The sequence below is a fragment of the Myodes glareolus genome, chromosome 13 (genome assembly GCF_982192425.1).
Source record: "Myodes glareolus chromosome 13, mMyoGla1.1, whole genome shotgun sequence".
In the NCBI taxonomy this organism is placed as follows: Eukaryota; Metazoa; Chordata; class Mammalia; order Rodentia; family Cricetidae; genus Myodes; species Myodes glareolus.
Window position 1 is genome coordinate 54,259,215 of NC_142038.1, and position 27,170 is coordinate 54,286,384.

The window sequence follows — 27,170 nt, forward strand, 5'->3', positions numbered from 1 at the left end:
GGAAATGCAAGGATCAGCCTGGGTAGTTACACACATGCTATTTTAAGCAATCCAGTTTGGAAACTGGTAAAATAATTAAAAAAATGATATTACCTCTAAGAATTGAGAAGGCTGCCATCTTCCCCAATGGGAATGTCATGGATATTCTAAACAGTATTTGGAAGGAAGTCGTTGTCTAGCCTGCAATGTTACCTACAGCATCCTCCACATACCCCTGCTCCATTACAGTCAACTCCTTTAATTCTAGCTCAAAAGGATCAGAAGAGAAATTAAAGTTTTTAAGTAACTGACCCACAGCACAGCAGATCACAGCTGCTGTAGCTCTTTCCCAGAGAGTGGAAAATGTTGTTATGAAAAAATATAAAACTCGACAGCAGTTACTTGCTAAATATTCACTAAATTGCTCACAGAAAATATTTCCAAAAAATAAACAGGTAACTGTTTACCATAATCACTAAGATTACAAAATTTGGGCTGAAAACACTGCAGCATTGTGGGTCTTGGCACATGGCTCCAAAGTACAAACAAGAAAAGAATCTTAGAGTGGAAATTTTCTAATCTAGATATCGATCCCAAGTATACATTTTTCTAAATAGAAAAGTATAAAATCCTAAATCTTTACTGCATGCCACATCAAATGTTATTTATCAGAATGGTGAAATCAATATCCATCTGCGGTAGTTTGAATAAAAATGACCCCTATAGGCCCATAGAGAGTGGCACCGTTAGGAGGTGTGGTCTTGTTGAAGAAGATGCAGCTTTACTGGAGGAAGTACGTCACTACAGGGTGGGTCTGAGGTCTCAGGAGCTCCAGCCTGGTCCTGTGGTGCTCTTGCTCTATTGCTGATCCAGATGTGAAACTCTCAGCTACCTCATCAGCAACATGTCTGCCTATGTGCCACCATGCTCCCGAACATGACAATAATGGACTAAACCTCTGAACGGTTAGCCACCCCCAATTAAATGGTATTTCATAAGAGTTGCTGTGGTCATAGTGTCTCTTCACAGCAATAAAACCCATACTAAGATACCATTTTTGCAGCAATGCTAAATGTACTTCAGAAGTGATATAATCAATTTTGTTCATACAAAAGTACACAGTATGGCCAGGCATGGTGGTGTATTCCTTTATCTCAACACTCTGGAGGCAGAGTCAGGCCAACCTCTGGGAGCTCAAAGCCAGCCTGGTCTATATAGGGAGTACAAGTACAGTCACAGCTACACAGTACTCTGTTCTAAAACAAACAAACACACACAGAAGTCGTCAGGTACCATGCATTACTCAGTTTCAAATCACGCTGATGAGACTGTTGGAACTATCACTAACTTCTATTATGATAAAATATACTTTTGGATGTCCTCCAACAAACTCCTTCAAATTATGCTTTCAAATTATTTGTAACATGTTTGCTGTGTGCTGAAAAATATTTTCAATGAGCAATCTCATTTCAGTCTTCACTAGATTACTGTAAGCTAGGTGCTCCTAACCCCACTTTACAGCTGAGACAGACTGAGCAGTGGTCCGTGATACGTACAGTCACACAGATAGGAAATAGTGGAAGAGATGAAAGACAGTGCCTCTATCTCTGGAGTCTATGATCGGATGCCACATTTGCACAACTGGTTTTGATGAGAATTCCGAATGCCTACACAAAGACACACTCTCAGACTTGATACTGGCTATTTAGTGAAAGATTTTACAGTCCTAAGTAGAACCCCAGTAGCACAGACAAGAAGAGAATCGATGAATAAATGGGACCTCCTGAAACTGAGAAGCTTCTGTAAGGCAAAGGACACTGTCAGTAAGACAAAAAGGCTACCTTCTGACTGGGAGAAGATCTTCACCAACCCTTCATCAGATAAAGTTCTGATCTCCAAAATATACAAAAACTCAAGAAACTAGACACTAAAACTCTAATTAACCCAATTAAAAAATGGGGTACTGATCTGACAGAGAATTCACAATAGATGAACTTTGAATGGCCAAAAGACACTTAAGGTCATGCTCAACCTCCTTAGCGATCAGGGAAATGCAAATCAAAACAACTTTGAGATACCATCTTACACCTGTCAGAATAGCTAAACTCAAAAACACCATTGATAGCCTATGCTGGAGAGGATGTGGAGTGAGAGGAACACTCATCCATTGTTGGTGGGAATGCAAACTTGTGCAGCCACTGTGGAAATCAGTGTGGCGCTTTCTCAGGAAACTGGGAGTCAACCTCCTTCAGGACCCAGCAATTCCACTCTTGGGAATATACCCAAGAGATGCTCTATCATACTACAAAAGTATTTGTTCAACTATGTTCATAGCAGCACTATTTGTAATAGCCAGAACCTGGAAACAACCTAGGTGCCCCTCAATAGAAGAATGGTTAAAGAAGGTGTGGAACATATACACATTAGAGTTTTACTCAGCGGTAAAAAACAATGACATCTTGAATTTTTCATGCAAATGGATGGAAATAGAAAACGCTTTACTGAGTGAGGTAACCCAGACCCAAAAAGAGGAATATAGTATGTACTCACTCATAAGTGGATTCTAGCCTTAATTAAAGGTCTTTGAGCCTATAATTCGTGATCCTAGAGAAGCTAAATAAGAAGGTGAACCTGAAGAAAATCATATAGTTATCCTCCTGGATATTGGAAGTAGACAAGATTGCCAGGCAAACTTGGGTGCACCGGGGGGGGGGGGCATGGAGGGGTGGAAGTAAGGGAAGAAAGCTAGAGAGAAGAGAGAGGGGGAGGATTGGGGATAGCTTGGGGGAATGGGATGGGGGGAGGGAGGAAGGATGGTTATGGGAGCAGGGAGGTATATATCTCAACTAAGGGAGCCATTTTAGGGTTTGCATGAGACTGATTCTGGAGGGGTTCCCAGGCCCCAGGAAAGGTCCCCAGATTGTTCCCTGGGCAGCAGAGGAGAGGGTGCCTGAACTGGCCTTGGTCCATAACCATACTGATGAATATTTCGCATATCACCATAGAACCTTCATCTGGTGATGGATGGAGATAGAGACGGAGACCCACATTGGAGCACTGGACTGAGGCCCCCAAGGTCCAAATGAGGAGCAGAAGGAGGGAGAACATGAAAAGGATGTCAGGACCGCAAGGAGTGCGTTCACCCACTGATACATGGGGACTGATCTAATGAGAGCTCACCAAGGCCAGCTGAACTGGGACTGAACGAGCATGTGATCAAACTGGAGTCTCTGAATGTGGCTGACATGGGGACTGACTGAGAAGCCATTGACAATGGAACTGGGTCTTGTTTCGTCTGCATGTACTGGCTTTTTGGAATCCTAGTCTGTTTGGATGCTCACCTTCCTAGACCTGGAGGGAGGGGGGAGGACCTTGAACTTCTCACAGGGCAGGAAACCCTGACTGCTCTTAGGACTGGAGAGGGAGGAGGAGAGGGAGTGGGGGGAATGGGAGGGTATTGGGAGGAGGGGAGAAAGTGGAAATTTTTATAAATAAATAAATAAATAAATTTTAAAAAAAAGAATATAACTTGGGTATAACGAATGAACATGTGATCAAACTGGACTTTCTGAATGTGGCTGAAAATGAGGGCGGACTGAGAAGCCAATGATAATGACACTGGATTTTGATTCTACTGCATGTACTGGCCTTTTGGGAGCTTAGTCTGTTTGGATGCACACCTTGCAAGGATGGAGGGGGTGCCTTGGACTTCCCACAAGGCAGGGCACCTTGACTTCTCTTAGAACTGGAGAACGAGGGGGAGGGGGAGTGAGGGGAGTGGGAGGGAAATGGGAGGATGCGAGTAGGTGGAAATTTTTAATTAATTAATTTAAAAAAAGACTATAACTTTCCCAGATGTTGGGCCACACAGCTGAAAATTTTATCTGCTTTCTATATTTTTTTTATCAGTCTCCAAATTTCCAGACAGTGTAAATCATCAGGGAACATAAATTTCTTAAATATCAAGCTATTTATTTTGAAAACAGGCCACACATTACAGAATCATATAGATCCTGAGGTGTGTTTTTTAAAGAATAAAAGATGACTTTCATCTACATGGATTACCCATGAAATACAATTCCATCACCCTGGACTATTATTTAAAAGTGGAGATTCCATTTAAGCTAGTAAAACTCAGTTCATGATGAATATGCTATGTTTAACAATATATTCAAATTTTGATAGTTGAATTTATCTCTTTGCTTCCATATAGTTTTGAGTGTGACTTTGCTGTTGTTGCAAAGTATATTTATAATGTGGGATATCCTATTGTATATGTGTTGCTTTTATTGGATAATGAATAAAGCTGTTTTGGCCAATGGCTTAGCAGAGTAAAACCAGGCAGGAAATCCTAACAGAGATATAGAGAGAGAGTAGGCGGGGTCAAAGAAACACATGTAGCTGCTGAAGGAGAAGGACATCATGTAGCTGCCCAAGAAGCAAGAGGTAACAAACCATGAGACAAGTGGTAAAATACAAAATAATAGAAATAGGTCAATTTAAGATATAAGAGCTAGCTAGAAATACACCTGAGTTGTTGGCCAAACAATGTTGCAGTTAATATAGTTTCTGTGTGATTATTTGGGTGTGGGCAGCCAGGAAACAAACCCCAGTCTCTATTTACATATCATTTATTTGGCAGACACAAAGAGAAAAGCAAAATATAATCATATCTGCACCGTCTGCAAAGCAAGGAAGTGTCGGGAAACATAAAGACATCTGCTACCAGTGAGAGATTCTTGCTTCATATTTGGTTTATGACTTACAAAGTCAATGGAAAAACCTCAATGGCAACTGCAAGCCAGTGAGCTCTATTTGTTTAAGGTAATGGGGTATGAGGAACACAGTGGCACTTTCAGGGAGTCTAAGACTGCTTCAAAATAAAAAGGTTAAAAACAAGGTCATAGCCATGTAGAATGAGGGGGCTTCCTCCCCACAGCAGTGTTTAGTACTAAGTGTGTGTGGTGATGGAGGGGTTATATAGACAGAAAAGGACCCCAACCCCTTTTCTCCTCCTGTTTATTCTATTAACGCTCTAACTCCATCATGAGAAAAATGACCATGACTACCAGAAATACCCAGGTGGTTTTCAATACAGAAAACGGTCAATGATGCTTTTCTCCAAAGTTTCTTCTTTCTCTGTTCTCATACACTATAAACTCACACACTTCTTTGTTGTTTAACATGTACCTAAATTAAAGTCATCATGGCACTAATAAATATGTGTTCTATGTATTTTAATTCTTTGAAATTTAGTTATGTACATAGAAAGTACATGGTGCTCCAGACATATATAAAATATATGTTAAGTTAGAAGTTTTTCTTAATATAATTACATGTTAATTTCCCACGGGATATTTTATTAGGAAAAATTATATTTGTCTAGACATGAGAATCTATTGTGTGCTTATTGTCAGTTCTAACTCTGTTCTGTTTGGATTATCTGCAGCCAGCAGTACATGAAATTTCCCATAAGAGTCAATGCTTTAGTATATATTCCTCTGGGAGAACCAAGCATTTGCCGATCACCCAAAGATTTCAGTGTGTGACAGACTCTCAATGAAGATTAAAGATTTTGAATAGGAAATCATTTTCTTAGGGACAGTGTAAATAAGTAATTCCAAAAATATTAATCTATGAGAAAGAAACAATATTGTCATAAAATGATTTAAGATGAATTCAAATAAAGATGTTTAAGCAGATCCTGAGAAACATTATTATTATTATTATTATTATTATTATTAAACAATTAACTCTAAAAGGAGATAACAAACACTTTACTTAGCATGTTTATATGGTAAGTTAAAACAGTGCTTCTTAACCTTCCTAATACTTTGAACCTTTAATACAAGTCCTCATGTTGTGGTGATCACAACCATAAAATTATTTCATTGCTACTTCATAATTGTAATTTTGCTACTGCTATGAATTGTAATGCAAATATCTGTGTTTTCAGATGGTCTTAGGTCCCCTGTGAAAGAGGCATTCAACCCTCAAAGGGGTGGTGACCCACAGTCTGAGAACCACTAACTTATAAGCTAGGCAAATTTCTTTGCATTTATTAACATTTTAATCTGAAATATATTCACCATCAGATAAAATATTGGATTTCTAAAATAACCTTATACCGTCAGATAAAATGACTGGCAGAAATGTGCTAAGATCTAATTAGTAATGGCGTGGTCATACTGGAAAGAATGGGCTTCCCACAGAGCAGCGCTGGTAGTCCTACAAGACGAGCAACACTATGCCGTACACCTGCCTGGGGCAAATGACATGGAGAAATAGGAGGAAAAGTCAGCCTTTTGGCAACAGAGGCAGAAACTGGAAGGACGATCTATAAGTCAAGGCACCCCAAGGGTGGGTTACTGTCTCTAGAAGCCTGGCAACAAGCATGAGGCACGGAGAAGATTCTCACTCAGGGTCTCAAAAAAACAATCTCTGACAACATTGGCTTTGGAAATCAAGTTTCCAAAATTGAAGAAAATTTATTATTTATTTATTTTGGATTTTCGAGACAGGGCTTCTCTGTAGCTTTGGAGCCTGTCCTGAAACTAGCTCTTGTAGACCAGGCTGGCCTCGAACTCACAGAGATCCACCTGCCTCTGCCTGCTGAGTGCTGGGATTAAAGATGTGTGCCACCACTGCCCAGCCTAAGAAAATGAATTTATATTCATCAAATTTTGATAGTTGTTTCACTATCTCTATTATGGAAGAGTGGGTGGGTGGGTGGGTGAATGGATGGATTCATAGATGGATGATAGATAGATAGATAGATAGATAGACAGACAGACAGGAAGATAGGAAGATAAATGATGCAGTTTTAGGAAGACTAAGTTCAAGGCCTCCTAAGTTTATCCCTAATCATTATATGAGAATATTAGGAAGTATTCAATGAGGTTATATGTGGTCCCATAGTTGTTAACTGAATTACATAAAACTATAGATCAGAAACTGTTTAATTGAGGCAACTTTATGTGGCCTGACATAAGAAATTACATAAATAAGTCAGCCTTTCTGAATACCCTGATCTTTTTTGTCCTCAGGTACAAAACCTTTGCTGACTGTTCTAAGAAACTATTTCCTCTGCATTATTTTGCACTGCAAACAGAGCTATAGCACCCATTCATTTCCCTTAGAAAGGGGCGCTTCTATCCCTGTGACCTATATGAAACTAAACACTGGAGGCAATTTGTTCTTCATGGCTTTCCCTGCCATTTCTCTCATTTACACGTCTCCAGGCATGGTTTAATCCTAAATGACAAAGCTGGGGATTCCATCTAAGTCACAGTCAGTGCCAAGGTTCCTCCAGGGGTTTTTCTCTCGTTCCATTTGGCACAGCAGTAACTAACTGTGTTTGACATCAGCTGCCTCGCAGCTCCACCTGACACATGGTTCCCTTCCACGTGCCCTCCGGTGGCTTTCGGGAAGATCCGCCCACCTCTCAGATCTCAGTCAGTGTGCAGCCCGTTCTGGCCTGACTTGCAACCACCCTCACTCTATAAATTAAGTGTTGGGGTGCACCAGCATGCCTAGCTTCACACAAAATATTTTTAAATGGTCGTTTTCTAGAATTTCATGTTATCCATCCCTTTTCAAAATTTCCTCAATCGTAAAAATAAGAAAAAGGAAATAACTTGACAATTTAGTAAAATTCTAACCAGTAAGAAAATACATAGACACCAAGTCTAACTATAACGTGTAAGATTACTAAAGCCACTTACTTTCTTTTCTTAAAAATCGGATATTTGAAAGGAAATTATATTTACAAAATTTTAAGTAATACTTAGTTCAGGAAATTTTATGATTAAAAATGATATAGAAAAGTCAGAAATGTCAATTAAAATATTCCTGTAATTTGAGATTGACTTAAGAAAATTTTATGGCAAAAAAATAATGTGTGAGATTTATGGGTATTAATTGCCACTTAAATTGCTATCTACTCTAATTTAACCGTGGAGTTTTTGTTTGTTTGTTTGTTTGGTTGGTTGGTTTTTTTTGCATAGCTTAGAATTCTAACAGACTGTGTAAAAATGTCATTTTGTTTCTGGTTAGCTAAAATCCTGGATTGTTAAATTCATCATCCCACGAAACTGTAGATGCCCCTGCGCTGGGCAGCACATAACAGCTGGAGAAACAACCTGCCCTTCGGAGACGGAAGCCTCCGGGCTATCCCTCGACACTGAAATGCCTGACACATCTTTCTCTTGTTCTCTTTGCAGCCAGGTTTTCAGAAGTCCACACATCTCCCATGTCTGTTCATATAAAATTTGACAAAGGAACAGTATGCTATGAAGTATGTCTTGTCTTTTTGTAATTTTACGAGCAGAATCTCACCCATAAACAGAAAAGAACAGAGAGAGCCGTAAGGCAGAAAGAGTGTCACATAGGGACACCACCCAACATGTGACCTCACAGGCTTCCTGTCTTCGCATTAGCATTTGCGTTACAAAGGAACCTTAGACGTGTCATGGGCGGACACTTGTCTAGCTCGTGTATGAGCTCGGCAAATGGAGCAAAACTCTAGAACAAAACCTCCCTCCCTCCTCTTGTCTAAATGTGAAGGTCTAGCCTGGGAAGCAGCAACATTTGTCGAGTTGCACGTCTCGACAACACAGCCAGCCTTAGAAAGCCTAGGCAGACTAGAAGCTGATGATTCCTTTCAAAACACAGACATTCAAGTTCCGCTTCATCTTTTCCGTCACAGGCTACTCTAGTGTGCTAAGACTGGAGAATTAGCACATTAAAATGCAGGCTGGCGCCCTCCCTGCATAGATACACACGTATACCCATGAGCACACCTGTAGACAAGACTTCCTTCCCGGCTCCAGGGCTTTCCCTTGCCCTCCTCCTTCCCACAAATCCAGTTTAAGACCCAGTGTCTTTCTCCCGTAGCTTCCATCAGACAACAACTGCCTTCTCCATGATCACTTTGAATTTTAAGTCAGATGTCTTGCTTCTCGGGTCTCTCAGAGATACTAATATATAATAAAATAAACTTACTGTTTTCTTTAACACTTTGAGAGCATAGGGCTTCTGGGTCCCCTTCTGCTTGCATCTGTACACAATGGATGTAGCACCCCTGGAGGGGGAAAAAGACAAAAAGAAAATGTTATGCTGTGGACATGACTTAAAGAGGAAATCTCGAAAGTGTCCCCTGCAGATTGGCTCATGATTACCAAGGGTTCGTAACTAGATAGTGGTCCAAGATGCCAAGGGCCTTTTCTCCCTCACAACTGACATCCCTCAGAAAATTCTAGGATTGTTACTGGCTTTGCTTGCTGATGCCAAGAAGCACACCCAGGGTCATTGCATTTGATGGGCTCTTAAGAAAATCAAGTCGTCAGGAAAATAACATTTGTTTTTTTTTCAAGAACAGTCAAACACCGGAGTCCCAGGGTTCCTAAGAGTCCACGGTTGGAACGAAATAAACCAGAAACCTTCAGGGGGAGGGCTCTGAGTTCAGTGTTCTCGCGGGTGACTGAGCAGGCTGGGCTTCTTCAAGTCGGGAAAGGAGCTCGGAACGTGCCCACCACCCTTTTGTAATCTGCTGAGCAGAACCAGCTAAGACGGGATTGCTTGGCTAGTTCCAGCTGTGTGTGGAGCTGGAGGGGAGCTCCTCACGGAGACCATCATGGTCTGAACGCCCCACACCACACACAAAGCAAGAGAGCGAGAAAACAGAGACATGGAGGGCACGGCAGGTCACAGTGGTTTAAGTTTCAACTTTGAGAAAGAACTTTCTGGAATACCTTAAAGTAAGATCAGTTTGAATTAAGCCTTTTAGACCCTGAAGACCAAGCAGAAGGACTTCTGTAGTTGGTTGCTTTTTACTCTTTGCTCTTTTGGGGGCCCGACACCCAGCTTCCAGATAGTCGCATGGATGCTTTTTCTTTATTATGAATGTCCAGCCTTAGCTTGACTTGTTTCTACCCAGCTTTTCGTAAATTATCCCATCTATCTTTCGCCTCTGGGCTTTTATCTTTCTTTGTTCCTACACGCCTTTTCTTTGCTTCTTACTCCATGGCTGGCTGCGTAGCTCGGTGGCTGGCCCCTGGAGTCCTCCTCTCCTTCTTTCACGTCTTGATCTTCCCTTCCCTGATTTCTCCTTCTATTTATTCTCTCTGCCTGGCGGCCCTGCCTATTTCTCTCTCCAGCCTAGCTATTGACTGTTCAGCTCTTTTTTTAGACCAATCAGGTGTTTTAGACAGCTTCACAGAGTTAAACAAATGCAATGTGAAAGAACGCAATACATCTTTGCATCACTAAAACAAATGTTCCACAGCTTAAACAAATGTAATACATCTTAAAATAATATTCCACAACAGACTTCTGATGACATATTCAGCTCATGGTCCTGTAACTCTTCGTATGCACAAAGAATTGTAATAATCAAACATGTGCTGGGTGCCTGAGTACAATTACCTTTCAACAGGCAGAAGTCAGGCCTGGAACACCAAAGAAGTTACATTAAGTCTTACTGCATTTTTAAAGCATGTTAAGAGACCATACATACATGCAAGGAGTTCTAGAGAAGAAATAAGTGAAGATAAAATAAAGTTGGTCATACTATGTACTAGGTATTATATGTTTTAAAGGTAGATCTTAATTAATTAGAGATGTATGTTACATAACCTAGGTCAATGACTAAAATAATTATTCAAAAAGAACTATAATAATTTAATAGTAAAGTTAAATGCAAAACTCAAAATTAAATGCAAAGGAGGGAAAAAACCCAAGGGACTCAACAAGTAAAAGAGATATAATGTAGTAATTACACTAAATTTAAACTAAATATAACAATTAAAACCTCATTCATTCATTGTATTTGATCATAACACCAGGACTAAACTGCATACTATAAACAAAATCTATTTATCGATAAAGGCAAATGTAGGTCAAAAAATAAAATGACCAATAAAAGATACATGCAGAGCTTTAACAAAAGAAAACACATTTACATCAAAGTGAATCTCGGAAAATCAGTAGAGGAATACTAGTAAGTTTTGAAAGGTCAGATTCCCTAAGTTAACAAAATATGCACAAATGTGCATGCATATCACAACAGATCTCTAAGATACATGAAGCTCATGCATAGAGCTGGAAGAAGTAAGAATATCCATAAACGTACATGGAGTCTAAGCATGCTCTCAGCAACTGGTAAAAAATGTAGCAAACTTTTGCCAAGGATACAGAATATATAAGTGACATTTCCAACTAAATTAAGCTAGCTTGTATTTATAGAAAACGACAGAAAGAGCAGAATACAAAAATATACAGAAATAGTTCTATGTGTACATGAAGACTCCAACTATTTGTGTAAAGACAGTTCAGCAGAGAAAGAATCATCTTCCCAAAACAGAGATGCTTATAAAAAAAAACAATGGAATGGGAGAAAATATTTATAAAATACATCTGATAAGAGGTAAATATCCAAAAATATGTAAGGGACTCAAACAAGTCAATATTAGGAAAACAAATACACAGATTCACACAGTGGGAAGGGAGTGGACATTTCTTGAAAGCGGACATGCCGATGTTCAGCTCAGTGGGTTCTTCACACCACTAATCATCAGAAATATCAAAGGCAAACGAACACCTGTTAAAACGGCCTTTATCAAAAAGATGGATCAAATCAAATTTCTGGGGATGTAGAAGACAATTTGCGCACACTGTTAGTGAGGACATTTAACTGGTGAGGATTAATACAGTCAATTTAAAAAAACAAACAAACAAAAACTGTGAAGTGTTCTTTAACCCCTTAAACATATTACCTTCCAAGGATTCAACAGTTCAACACTGAGGATATCACCAAGGGAATGAAACAAGCAAGTCAAAGGGCTCCTGCGCTCCCACATTCACTGCAGCTTCGTTAATAACAAGCAAGACATGAAATCCACCTAAGGGTCCACCCTGGCATGAATGCGATAGATATATACAAAACGAAACACTGTGAAACCTTTGAAAACAAGAGAATCCTGTCGTTTTCCAGAAACACGGGTAAACCTGGAAGATGACATCACATGAAATAAAGCCAGGCCTAGGATGACAAACGTGAGTGATCTCAATTCTATGCTGAGTTTAGAGAAACTAAACTCCAGAAGCGAAGCAGAAACCCGGAACGGTGGCACACGCCTTGAATCGCAGCACTGGGGAGTAAAAGCGGGTAGATCTCTGTGAGTTTGGGGGCACCTCATCTGCATGGTGTTCTCAGGCCAGCTAGGGCCATCCAGTGAAAACCTGTCTCAATCAATCAGTCATCAATAAACAATAAATAAATAAATGAAAATCAGAAAAAAGAAACAGACTAGAATTGTAATTATGAGACTCGGGGTACGGTGACCAGGATTGTTGTTCAAAGGATAAAATATGACGCACTCATACGATACATTTCAAACACCATGCAGCGTGGGGCAGCATGAAGATACAGGTTTTTAATTTTCCAATATAAATAGGACCTGAACACATACATTACCAAGGACAAAACATTAAGGACAAATAAGAACATGAAAAGACACTCAGGATCGTCAGTCATCAGGAAACGCCAGTTATGGTAAGGCTCCAAAATCACACACCTATTTGAAGGCTTTTTAATCGCATCACTCAGCTTATGTAAAGACTCTGGGATAGCCTTACACAGAATGGAGACAATTGCTTGCTTGTTTAGGACTGGAAGAGGGGGAAATGGGGACTGCTAATGGTCAGAGTGTCTTTATAAAAATAATATATTAGTATTAATTCTTTGAGTATTACATACATACATACAAGCACCTTGGTCACATTCATCCCTACTCCTCCCTATGACTCCACCTAGATTGACCTCTAACCCAGTGCCCTCTCCCAACTCTCTGTTCATATCATCTCTCCCTCCCTCCCTCCCTCCCTCCCTCCCTCCCTCCCTCTTTCCCTCTCCTGCCCCCCATAACTCTCTGAATACAATCTGCTCATCTGCTTTGTACAGGACCACTGGAACACACTGACCTAACAAGGGCCACACCCTTAAAGGAAATCAACTTTCTTTCCCCTAAAAGCCACCAACTGTCCCAGTTCTTCATTAGGGATCACAGGACGGCTCTGTTGCAGACAGTTAGTTGTTTCAATGTTTTAAAGAAAAGTCCCTTTAAAATCACATTTTACCAATGAAGTCCCACTGGGTGTAGTAGCTTGGATGAAAATGGCCCCCTAGGCTCACAGGGAGTGGCATTATTTGAAAAGATTAGGACTTATAGCCTTATTGCGGTAGGTTTGGCCTTACTGGAGGAAGTGTATCCCTGGGGTGATTTCAGAAGCTTAAGTTAGGCCCAGTGGCGTTCTCCCTCTCCTCCTCTCCTCTCCTCTCCTCTCCTCTCCTCTCCTCTCCTCTCCTCTCCTCTCCTCTCCTCTCCTCCCCTCCCCTCCCCTCCCCTCCCCTCCCCTCCCCTCCCCTCCCCTCCCCTCCCCTCCTCCCCTCTCCTCCCCTCCCCTCCCCTTCCCTCCCTCCCCTCTCCTTTCCTCTCCTCTCCTCTCCTCTTCTTTCTTCCCCCTCCTCTCCTCTCCTCTCCTCTCTGTCCCCCCCCTCGCTGTCTGCTGAATTAAAGATCCAAATGTACAACTCTTGGCTCCTTCTCCAGCACCATATCTGTCTGTATTCCACCATGCTTCCTGCTATGATATAAGACTAAACCTCTGAACTTGTAAGCCAGCCCCAATGAAATGTTTTCCTTTGTAAGAGTTGCTGTGGTCGTGGTGTCTCTTCCCAGCAACAGAAACCCTAACTCGGGGTAGATTAACCACACTTCAGGGCAGACTCCACACCAGGAGTGACTGGCTAACACGAAACAAACAATGGTGTTTTTGTAGACTATGTCTCATTTTTGCTTTTTTTTGGCATTTTTTATCTTATTGTTCTTTTGCTTGTTTATTTTAATTTCATTTGCAAGTTTCTGTGGGGCTATTTTTGTAATGTTTCTTATTTTTGTTATTTTGTTTTATATTTGTTTTTGTCGCGTGTGTATGTGTGTGTGTTTCCTTTGTTTGTGCGTTCTCTTTTCTTTCTTTTATTGAAAATATTTTTCCATACAATATATTCTAACCATGGTTCCCCCTCCTTCAACTCCCCCAAATTTCCCCCATCTTCCCTCCCAACAGATTCTACACCCTTTCTGTCTCTCATTAGAAAATGGGCATCTAAAGAATAATAGTAACATAAGATAAAAGAAAAACAAACAGACTGGACTAGGAAAAAACACAGAGAAGAAAAAGGATCACAGGAAAATCAGAAGAAACATATGTGGACACAGAGACACACATGTTCATATGCAGAAGAATCCCCTAAAAACACAAAACTGGAAGCCATAATGCATATGCAAAGGACCTATAAGGTAAATAAAAAGAAAAGGGGAAAATGCCCTGTCAAGACTTATAAGGCAAAGAATGTACAAAGATTCCTGAGTTCTTTTGTGTTGGTCATCTGCTGCTGGGCAAGGGGCCTGGCTCTGCAGGACTGACACACGTATGAACTCACAGAGACAGAGACAGCATGCAAAGGGCCTGCATGGCTCTGTGGGTCCCAGAGCTGAGAGCAGATGTGGACACAGCCCACATCCGTAACCCAGCTATACCCCATTGATGACCACTCTCCAATGAAAAAGTCAACTCTCTCCAATGGAGTCTCACAGGGATACGAGTCACTCTTGTCTGTTTTGTTTGTTTTTGTTTAAGAGAGAATAAAAGAACATAAAGTTTGGGGCTATAGAGGGGGAGAGGGAGAAAACTTAGAACAAGCTGAGGGACAAGAAAATCATGATCAAAATACACTGTATGAAAAAAATTCAGTGTTTTTGTTGCTGTTGTTTTGTTTTGTTTTGTTTTGTTTTGTTTTTAGGTTTTTCCGAGACAGGGTTTCTCTGTAGCTTTGGAGCCTGTCCTGAAACTAGCTCTTGTAGACCAGGCTGGCCTCAAACTTACAGAGATCCGACTGCCTCTGCCTCCCGAGTGTTGGGATTAAAGGCGTGCGCCACCATCGCCGGGCAAATTGTTAAACTGTTTAAAAAAAAAACAGTTTAAAAATAAAAAGTTCCCTTTAATTTGGGTTGTGAGATAACAGGACGTCACCTCTACTTGGGTTAGCTCTCCTCTTCACCGTGACTTCCCCCATCCCTACTCTCACACCCAACCCTGCTTCAGATACTCAGTCCTCAGGATCCTGCGTCACTGCTTTCTGTTTTCCTTACTTACAATTTACTGCCCTCCCTTCCTTGGTGGGAAGGCCCCATTCTAGTCCTGGCTTCCACTTGTGCTTCCAAGTTAAATACACAAAAGATTTGAAGCCAGGATCTTGCATAGGAGAAAAGTATGTGGTCTCTCTGGGCTTCGGTTACCTCTCACTCAGTGTAACTAGATTTCCAGTAACATCTATTTAGCTGAAAATTTCATAGCAGAACACATGTTTAACAAAAGAAAGAGAGAACACTGTGGATTCAAGGAGTAAGCAGAATTGGGGACAGAAAAGTGGGGAAGCTGGTCGCATCCAAGACTCTATGAAAAAGCCTTACAGAAGCCCCTACTTAGTAAGCTAATTTATTTATTTTTTTTGTAATTTTATTAAATTATAAAAAGTTTCCATTTACGCCCCTCCTCCCAACGCCCTCCCACTCCCCCCCTCCCTCTCCTCCTCCCTCTTTGTCCCCAAGGGAAGTCAGGGTCTCCTGCCCTGTGGGAAGTCCAAGTTCCTCCCCCCTCACTCCAGGTCCAGGAAGGTAGTAAGCTAATTTAAAACCACAACTTGGAAAGAGTTCCTATGAAAATGCTCTACATAGGCACACAGTGGTGTTTCCAGAAGGCATGGGTTATTGAGGTGTGGGATACTTCTCTACAGATTTTGTCAGGGTTGTAATAAACCACAGAGTTCTCCAAAACAACACATTGCTCTTTCCCTTGGCTACTGTGGGGGTTTGAATGAGAACGGGTCCCAAGCCTCAGATCGGAGCACCTGATCCTTGAATGCACCTGCCTTTCCAGCTCAGGTGGACAGTTATATCAAAATGTCCAGATTTCATTTGCAGAAAAAAAAACCCACCTTTTTTTATTTCAAATAAGAAAGTAGTGAAAATAAACAAAGGGTGAGACTAAAGAGGGGAAACCAGAAAAAGAGGCTGTTAAAAAAAAAAGTGACGGGAAAGGATGTTTTCCCTGCAGAATGTGTGAGGAGCATGGGACAATGACTGATGGGTAAATAGTCCCATATACACCAGCAAAGGACTCCAACTTGAAACATCTTCAGGCAAGTATTCTGTCTCTAGCTCTTCACTCACATTCCTAAATTAGCCTAGAAGTTCCCCCAGTAGCTTTAATAGAGCAATAAGAGTCTGGACATACGTATAACACATACTACATTGCATAATTAGGTGGATTATATAGAATACTGTCATTATACTATTCATAATTTGCTAAACCTGTTACAGGCTGGACTACCTACTCTTTAATGAAGAGTATAGCATTGCTCGTGTTTGTAACTTTTTAAACCTTGGTATGTGTATGTTGATAACCATCATCTGAGATGAAACTCTAACTCAAAGTAATTCTTCTGACACTCATGGTCAAGAAATCCAGAGTGAAAGCAACAGCCAAGCCCAGGCTCTATAGGGCACTGGGCTTCATCACTATCGAGATAGTTAAAAGAAATGCTCATTTGAACAGCTTCTGGCCTCCTTGGTCATTTTGTAAGGATTAGCTATATGTGAACAGACAAGAAAAATGAAGCACCTTTTTGTTGGATCGCACGTCAATGTCTTCAAATCTATGGTTTCCTTGTTTCTTTTGCATCTGAGGGATCGCTGGACAATTCCCTATGGAGGAAAGAAGGCTCAACACTACCCAATGCTTTCTGTGATAAAATGTATTGTCGATGTTTTTTTAAATGTGTGTGTGTACGTTTCTGTGTTTATATATGCTTGTACAACATATTCACATGTATGTGCATGGGAGTGACTGTGTGCACGTGTGTATACTTGTGAGTGAGTGAGTGTGTGTGTGTGTGCGCGTGTGGAGACCAGAGCTTGATGACAGGTGTTTTCCTCTTTCACTATCTTACTTTATGAGACAGGGTCTCTTGCTGAACTTGGAGCTCACTGATTCAGCAAAACTAGCTCGCCAGCAGGGCCCAGGAGTCGTCTGGTTTTTGCCCTACCAGTGCTGGAAATACAGATCTAGATGCCACGCTCAGCTTTCTGTTTGCTTGTATTTTTGTTGTTGTTGTTGTTTTGTTTTGTTTTGTTTTTGAGCCTGTCATCCTGGAACTCACTTTCAGACCAGACTGGCCTTGAACTCTTAGAGAGTCACCTGTCTCTGCCTCCCGAGTGCTGGGATTAAAGACATGCACCACCACCACAGGGCCGGGCTCAGCTTTTAGATGAGTTCTGGAAGACTGAACTCAGGTCGTTGAGTTTGCACAGCCAACGCTTTACCACCTTAGCTGTATCCCTAGCCCTGTCATGATTTCTATGTGGAAATAATTTGTATATAAACATATTAAAATGATGTTCCATTTTCATATTCAGACATTTAAGTTAGTCATTTGATTTTTGGCAAATAATCTACACCGTATTTTGGAGAAATTAGTGAAGCATTATTTTGCATAAATCTAGCTTAACTATTTCTAATTGTCATCCTAGACTTAAAAGCTGTTGATTATATATTTGTATCTTGAGATTTTGTTGAAACATTTTAAAAGCTTTTGCCAAAAACTAATTTATAAATTAAAACTGTTATTGAGTTAATTCAATGTGGTGAGAAAATTGAGCAATCCATGCTATTTAGTAGACTTACTTCTCCATGAATTATTGAGAAGTAGTAAGTTTGCAGTTGGTAACTTTTTTAATTTTTCATAAATTTTGGGTGAGTTTTGAAAATCACTTTCTCTTACTTTTTTCTATTCTTCTATCAGTTACCATAAGTGAAAATAGAATAGGGTGAATGTTACAGGCTATATATTCGTAATTGGATCTTTAATCTTATCTTTGAACAAGGTGGTTTAATTGGATTTTTTTCTTAATTTCTTTTGAAATTTACATTATAATGAACTGCGCCTTCTCTGACTGTGTCACGGCTCCTCAATGCTCTCTACCCACAGCGCTTCAAGGTATTCTTCCAGTACCAATGCCAAAAGCAAAACAAAACACTATATCACAGATCGAGAATGAATGATAAAAAATGCTCAAACAATGCTCTATGATGAGCATTTTCAATCTACAACTGAAGTGGATGCCGGAATTGAGAAGCTGTCATTTTTGTGGCCAGAATGTAGAGGCTGACGTCTTCTGGAAGTGTTCCAGGTGAATCGGCTATTAACAGCCTCACAGTAAATCTCAAAAACTCCACTTCAGAGAGCAATGTTGATGCCCAAACCCTAGGACCCTAGGACATCCCCAAGCTCAAGGTTTGATAAGCTCGACATCAAAGTTGTTTCTGCAATACACCCCCCCTCATTCTCAAGTTCATGTACGTTCTGACTCCTGGGATCCTGTCCCTCATTTCATGGCAACTTGCATTCTACTTGATGTCTCATCCTGACTCTTCCAGCTGTCTACCTAGTGACTTCATCCTGATGTCATCTGACTCCGCCCACTGCCTTGCAGGTATAATTCCTGCTCCCACTCTCCTTCAAGACTTCTTCCTTACTCTACCAGCTTCACTCCTGTCAGCAGTGGGAGCCAGTGGCTCCATATTCCAAACCCTTGCTTGACGGCTTACTGATCGCTCCAAGAAGTTTCCCGTCCACATCTTGTTACTAAAGTTCCATTAGGATGAAGGACGCTTAAAAGAAATTCCACACTAGCTCAGAACTGAGAAAAATAGACAGTTAGGATGCAAGCTCTACATCGGCATAAATAGTGTAAGAGGCCACGCCCCAGTGAGCAGGTAACTACTGGCTGTAGGACTTCCTCCAGCACATCTTGATGCCTGGATCCCTTCAAAAGACTCTTTAGAAATGATTCTTCTTATTTGAAAAAGGAAATGACTGAGGCCCTCATCCTTAAGTAAAGTAAAAGCCTGGAGGCTCTGAAATGGAAGCCAGGCACTAGAGAGGAAGCAGCCTTGAATCTTCTCAACCTCAAAGGAACATGTGGCAAGAGAGAACATGTGGAATAAAGCTGTGACATTCTTACAGGTCCTTCACTTTGTATCAGACCACTTAGTGTCTCGTACTGTTGGCCATTCGTATCCGCTAATGGAGCTTCTTCTGAGTCATTTCTACCCTTTTTCCTCTGTACAGTTGTGTGCACACAGAAAGAACATCCAAAGCTGAATTCTTGGTCAAATGTTTAATGTCATAACACAGTATGAGATCACCTATAACTCTGTCACTCACCTTTACCTCATCACTTCCTACCATTCAATAACAACCATCTACTATAAGGTATTTGATTTATAGGCGATGCAACCTCCACATCTTTACTTATGCTCGTTAACATTAATAAACAATATTCAACAGTTTTGAATACCATTTATCATCTGTTAAAGATGTTAGTCATGCAATATCTGAGTCCACAATTTACATTTTTTCAATGAAATGAAATGCAGAGATGTTTTAGTATTAACGTACATTGCTGCTAAGATACATTTCATTGTTGTGACTGAAAGAAGCAACCACAGTTGACTTATGCATCTACTTCAAACATTTAGTGGAGGGATATACTGGTAATATTTTCTTCATAATTCAATTCTAACTTTCTAATGATACATAATGATAATACACTTCTTTTCTGGATGAGACAAAGATTTTGATTTAGGAAGCAATCTCCCAATGTCAGGCAGACCAGGAACTGCGCAAGGCCTCTCCCAGGGTCAGGAGGACCAGCAACTGCGCAAGGCCTCTCCAGGGTCAAGAAGACCAGCAACTGTGTAAGGCCTCTCCTAGGGTCAGGCTGACCTGGAAATGCACAAGGCCTCTCTCAGTGTCAGAAGAACAAGACCAGTCCGGTAACACGCAACCATTCACAGAAATGGCTCTCCAAGACTTCAAGCTTGTATTTCCAAATATGACCAAGTAGGAAATACAATTATTCTCAAAGACTATAAAAGCTACTTCAGTGTCGTTCACTCCATTTTTAAGGCTGAACTTGTTAGAGTGTAAGCATGATTCTTAAGTTTGTGTGGGAATGAGAATATTTTTCATATCTTCAAAAACATCTGAAGTCACTGCTCACTCTCAAAATGGAGTAGGTTTAATTCAATTAAAATGTATCAACCCTACCCAAATAAACAAAAATGTAGAACTAATGGAGACCAGGGAGATGGCTCAGAGGCTAAAAGTGCTTGCTGCCAAGCCCGGCAGACTGAGTTCAGTCCCCAGAACCAACATGACGGAATACATGAACGAACTCCCAAGGCTGTCTCTAATCTCCACACACACGCTGTGGCATTGTGAGCTCTGACACACACAAATGTTCAGGCACGCACACATAAACAAAAGCAAAAATGCATAACCACTGTATAAGGAATGTAGTGGAACAAAAGGATGGTTCTGGCCCTCAGTGAACTTACGTATGGTATGGAAATAAAAGAATATGTAAGTACATAATTTTTAAAAGAGGCCGATGCTAGCAGATATCAAGCATGCCCCTTTGGGTTAGTATTCGCTGCTGTCAGTCATCTGAGTGTATGTGAGCTCCAATGGGAGCCCCTCCCTCCTTTCTGCCATTGCAGTCTGCTTTTTTGTTGCTTTTTATTTTCTGTGTTCTAAATCACTTTGCTGGTGGTCTGCAATTTCCACTCATCATGTCAAAGGACAGAGTTTTGCTTTTCTTTTTTAAAACTGCTTTCCTTCAATTACTTAACTTTTAAATTTTCTTCACTTTTTATTTATTCTGTGTGTCTTTCACATTAAGTATCTTGATCCCATTCAGACCCGTGTCCCTTGACATCTGCCCTCCACCCTTGCACCCCAACCCAAATAAAACAAAATCTAAGATTTAAAAAGGGGAATTTTTTTTAAAAGTAATTTTATTAAATTATAAAAGTTTCCATTTACGCCCCTCTTCCCAACACCCTCCCACTCCCCCCCCTCCCTCTCCTCCTCCCTCTTTGCCCCTAAAGGCAGTCAGGGTTTCCTGCCCTGTGGGAAGTTCAAGTTCCTCCCCCCTCCCTCCAGGTCCAGGATTTAAAATCTTGTCATGGAAACTGCAATATGACAAAGTAAGTCACAACATAGAGCTCTTTGTCTGAAATCTTTACTTGCAAGTGTTCATTGCAGAGAGTCACTGGTCTGGTTTGAGGCCTCTGGTTTCTACTACATCACCGATGCTGGGCCCTCACTAGGAGTCCTCCTGGGTATCCTGTTGATGCCCTGTGTTGCGGGGATCCTGCAGTTTGGATCTGTGGGTCAGCTTCCTTCACATACTCCAGCAGGTCATGGCTGCGGTAGATGTTGGCACAGGCCAAGTCATAAACCTGGGTCTATGCCTGAACAGCGTAGGGTTGGTCTACCAGATGGGAAATGGGGACAGCTCTCCCATGTTCACAACTTTAGGGCAGGCTCACGCCCACCTACAGTAACAGGGATGGCTCTCTCACTCTTAGGACCACAGGGCCAGCTCTCCTACCTGCCCCAGGCATTGATGGGGGGCAATCTCTCTCTCCCTTGTGCTGCCACAAATAGATAAATTTTCTTTCTTTAATAATAATAATAAACTGCTTCCTTATTTTTGATGTTCTCTTTTCTTCACTTTGTACCGTCATTTAAACTAGGTAAATACTTTGATAGTTTATTTTTCAATATTCTATTTCATCACTTGTCTTGGCTTCTAAAGCACATCAGTACCCTGTTCTGCTAAGGACCAGTCTCAGAGTTACAGCGCTTTTCCTAGTTCACTACAGCTTGCTCATGTATAAACACAGAATCTTAAAAGTGGTACTTTTACCACCTTTCCTCCTCTCTTCTTAGGGATGTCACGATGATATATTTTATACTTTATTTATTACAATACTATATGATATACTTCAACTATTTGATCCTGCTTAAAAGAGTCAGCAAGAACAAACAAAACAAATCCTTTCTATGAAACCACTGTTCTTGAGTTTTAAGACTTCATTTACTCCTACACATCTGCATTTATATCCAGTATTATTTTATTTTAAACTAAAAACCTCTTTAGCATTCCTCTGATCCATGTATGTAAATGACGGATGACCTCAGCGTTCATTTATTTTATTTGAATTGTCTTTATTCGTGTGTGTGTGTGTGTGTGTGTGTGTGTGTGCTGGTACACATGCAGACGTGTGAAAACTTCTGGGCAGCCTTTGGTACCGTTCTCTTTAGGTGTCGGTCACCTGATTTTGAGACAGGACTCTCCCTGAGGTCTGGGCCTGTGGCTGAGGCCCAGAACCAGGTTCACTACGTGGCTTTCTCAAGTGAGCTGTGGGGATTGAACTCCTGCTTCTGTGCAAGCACTCACCAACTGAGCCATACTCACACTTCTAAACTCCTATTTTCACTAAACACAGAACTCTGGGCAGACGGATTTTTCCTTTCTCCTTGCAGAGCATTAAGCATGCTGTTCCACCGTCTTCTGTCCTCTTGGCTCACAACTATGCTCAGCGCTTCAGTCATCGACTGCGCATGTCAACTGATGGCAGTCCATCAGCTGTATCGGGCAGGCATCTTTGGTTTCTAACCTGGGGCATCTCGTATCCTAGAATAGGTGTCCGATACTCTTGCACTCAAAGCAGTGACCACTCTAGTTGAGTCTTGATCCCATGCCGTGGTCCTCACTCTAGGTTTTGACCCTTATTCCTAAAGTGTGATCCTTTTGAAGTCCCGATCGAGTATCTGAGATACTCAGTGACGTCTGTCTACCTTCGCTTAGTCAGAAATGTCTTTCGATAGTACTTAACAACTTACCCTCTGTCATCATTCTGTCTCCCTGTGGTTATTGCTGGCTTGGTATCATAAAACCTCCCATCCATCACTCCCTGTTTGATAGCCAAAGTGAATGTGGGACTCTTGTGTGAACCTTCTTCAAGAACCTCAGACCTACACCATCCCCTGCTCAGTGCCTGCTTGGATTGTTTATCCAAGAAAGGTCAATGTGGTACCTGGTACTCCCCCATTGCCAAGATCAGAAACCCTTCCCTATAGTCTTATTTTTAATCACCTTATTGAGATATCTAAATATTTAAATCAGATATTACTTTTGCAAAAGAGAAAATTATGTTTATACTTTAGGCGCTTATTAAAAGCAAATTACAGATGCTAACAAACTTTGTGATTGAAGGAGATTAGCAAATAAAATATCATGAGAGTAGAAATAGCAAATTCCCCTTGGCTTCCAGGCAGCCTTTGAAACATCAACAGCATCTGTTATTGTTTCTGGAGGAGAGAGAATTTTGAGGCATGAGTTATAATTACATTATATCAAAACACTGTGCCCCCAATTTTTCCTGTTGAATAGATGATCAAGGAGACACATTTCAGGACTAAATAATGAACCCATTTTAGATCACAGGCCTTGACATAATTCTCACTACTTCTTCTGAAGGATTCATATGGCTAAGAGCTCTGCCAGATGGCTCATTTAGACAAGGAAAAGATTTCCTCCCTCGGCTGTAACTTAGGTTTTCTGATATTCGGCAACATGTCAGATTTGATATTAAGAACATATATAGATCTGAAGTCATACAACTATGTGTATACACTCTCTTCGATAGCCTTTCGATGAATTTTATGCTTTTTAACCTGTTACTCCACTAGTTTTTAAGATGCTGGATTCTGAACTAGTTTAGAAACAAAATATAAAATTCCTTCCAACAATCAAGGAAGATTGGATATGCCCATAGCAGGGGATTAAACCAAGTGCACAGACCTTCTGTGCACAGGAATCTACAGGATTAACCATATGCCCATGACACTGGCGATGACCAGAAATAAACCGACTAGACCTTATCACAATCAGACTGCTCATCTACAGAACAGCACAGGTCATAACCACAAAAAGCATTCAAACTCTTTGTATGTTCTATAAACATAAATGTTGTAATTCTTAGATGATCACTTTATCGCTTCTATTTATCTAACAAATATCATAACATGATTCCTGGACTTCACAGTTGAAGTACCTAAGTATTGCTTATTCCCCTATGAAAGTCACAACTTTCTGTATCATGTGAGTCCTTAGAAAAATTGACAATGACATATTCTTTGAAACAAGAATCTATTTAAAAGAGCTAGCTAAGACAGATGGAGGCCTTAAAACTAACAACCTGGTCCAAATCGCTGTGTACTAGGACTCTGGAATTTCACTTTCTTTTTTTGGTTTATCTAGTCCCTGCCTGGTCCTCCCCCAGATTCACAAGTCTCCCTCCTCCCTCAGTTTCTGGTAGAAAAATTTCAAGTACTTTTTCTAATCAAATATACCAGCAGATTTATTCCATCTGCTGACATCAGAGTTTACAAAGTGGGCCTGAGCCCCTTCAATGCTGAGTATTTTGTGTCTTTTGGCAGGATTTCCAATTTTGTGGGGAGGGGTTAATTTTAATGACTCTTTGGTAGTTTTCTTACACTTGACTTATGAATCAAAAGCAAGAAAGAAAAGCTTAAATCAGATAGAAATTTCATAGTAATTTTTTGTATGTTCTAAATCCTCAAAACTAGGCAGAATTCAATTTAAAAATCAGCAACAAAAATATAATAATGAAACTCCTCAATTTTAAGTAGAGTATTTTCAATTTTCCCCTATTTTCACATGCAGCTTTCCAGGGAGTTTAATTGTTTTAAATGTTCATATTCTATCCAGTATTCACATGATTTCTCCCCACCATACCTCTCCCTTCATCCCCTCCCATACCCTCTCACCCCACCCTACTCCCTCTCAGATTCATGGGGTTTCTGTTTCTTTAGTTAGTGTGTGTGTGTGTGTGTGTGTGTGTGTGTGTGAGAGAGAGAGAGAGAGAGAGAGAGAGAGAGAGAGAGAGAGAGAGAAACTCAATACATAAACACAAGCTGCTGAGTCCATTTTGTGTTGCTCATATGATCTTAGATCTGGGACACTTGGTACTAGATAAGCATTTACAGAGCGCATCTGGGAGAAGACCTTTCTGATTGTGGAGAGCATAACCAACTTTTTAAATTTTGTGCAGTATTTGGCCAATGCGGTTTAATGAACACTGATTTATTCTGACATTGTAGTAAATAGAACTACAGGCGAATATGCTTACTAATAGGCCATTGTCTGTTATGAAGTCAGTTTTCACTGGACTTTCTGGCTTTGGATACAGAAGGAAGAATGAAGGACATCAGACTTCATCTAGATACAAAAAAATTGTAGTAACCACCTGTGTCTTATTAGATCACCATGGAATAAAGTTAGAATTCAACAACAATTCTACCCCCGAGAAAGTCTACAAACTCATGAAAACTGAACAGTCAACTACTGAACCACACCTGGGTCAAGGAAGAAATACAGAAATAAATTAAAGTCTTCCTTGAATTCAACGAAAATAAAGATACAACATACCCAAACCTATGGAACACTATGAAAGCAGTGCTAAGAGGAAAATTCATAGCACTAAGTGCCCACATTAAAAAAAAAAAAAATGGAGAAAGCTCACATTAGAGACTTAACAGCACAACTGAAAGCACTAGAATAAAAAAGAAGCAGACTCACCCAGAAGGAGTAGAAGACTGGAAATAATCAAACTGAGGGCTGAAATCAACAAAATAGAAACACAGAAAACAATCCAAAGAATCAACAAAACAAAGAGCTGGTTCTTTGAGAAAAATCAACAAGACTGGCAAACCCCTATCGAAACTAATCAAAAGGCAGAGATAGAACATGCAAATTAACAAGATTAGAAATGAAAAGGGGGATCTAACCAGATTCTCGGAATTTGACCGGATTCACTGAATGTGGCTGGCCCGAAGTCTTTCTGAAAAGCCATTGACTATGACACTGGGACTTGTTTCCTCTGCATATACTGGATTTTGGGGATCCAGTCTGTTTGGATACTCATCTTCCTGGACCTGGAGGGAGGGGGGAGGAACTTGAACTTCCCACAGGGCAGGAAACCCTGACTGCCCTAAGGGATGAAGAGGGAGGAGGAGAGGGAGTGGGGGGAGTGGGAGGGTGTTGGGAAGAGGGGCAGAAATGGAAACTTTCATAATTTAATAAAATTACTTTAAAAAAAAGAAATGAAAAGGGGGACATAACAACAGACACAGAGGAAATTCAGAGAATCATTAGATATTACTACAAAAGTTTGTATGCCACAAAATTAGAAAATGTAAAAGAAATGGACTTTTTTAAAGATAAGTACCATATACCAAAATTAAATCAAGATCAAGTGAACAATTTAAATAGACCTGTAAGTCATGAGGAAATAGAAGCTGTCATCAAAAACCTCCCAATCAAAAAAAGCCCAGGACCAGACGTTTTCAGTCCAGAATTCTACCAGAACTTTCAAGAAGAGCTAATACCTATACTCCTTAGAGAAGAATCATTGCCAAGCTCTTTTTATGAAGCTACAGTTACCCTGATACCAAAACCACACAAATATTCAACCAAGAAAGAGAATTGCAGACCAATCTCACTCATAAACATCAATGTAAAAATTCTCAATAAAATACTGGCAAACAGAATCCAAAAACAAAGTCTTTAAAGAGACAGAGTACAGACAGTCATAGAATAAAGAAATAAAGAAAAATTTAGCCACGTAAAGTTGGAAAATACACAAAGAGTCTGGATTATATATATTATTGTATTTTCTTTGAATTTTTTGACTGTTGAAAGAGCTACGTAATGAGAGACATTTCATTGTATCGACTGCCAAGTTCAGCCAACATAAAGGTATCCTGAAGTCAGAATTTGAGTCTAAAGATTTGTTGCTTTGGAAAAGAGGTTCTTCTTTGTTTCCACAGAGAATGAAAGCCTGTGGATTCATTCCAGGCTAATGTGGTTTGATGGACCAAGGTCACCTGAAAGGTCTCTGAGAACATCTCAAAAACTACTTTACCCAATAAACAACAGGAAGTAGTTTGGAGAGAACTATGCCCAAATTACCTAAATGATTGTTTATAAATGTTTGTTTACATTTAAAGAGAGATATGCTATAAAGATTTGCATTGCTATGGATCTTGGTTTATTGATACAAATTTAAGGTCAATTTTGTTATATGTGTATTTCTGTTCTTGATTAAGGTATTGTGTTTATATAGATCAT

General features: G+C 40.3%; 1 protein-coding gene across 3 annotated transcripts in view; it reads right to left on the reverse strand.

Annotated features, from left to right (window-relative positions):
- Positions 1-27,170, reverse strand: part of Camk4 (calcium/calmodulin dependent protein kinase IV) — a 233,821-nt gene that overhangs the window by 113,133 nt on the left and 93,518 nt on the right. For all 3 annotated transcript variants that reach the window (XR_015734720.1, XM_087896176.1, XM_087896175.1), the window contains one exon: positions 8,983-9,061. Coding sequence is in view for 2 of the 3 variants with exons in the window: in XM_087896176.1 (XP_087752302.1) it covers positions 8,983-9,061 (79 nt within the window). In the remaining variant the exon portion in view is untranslated. The remainder of the gene's footprint in view (positions 1-8,982; positions 9,062-27,170) is intronic.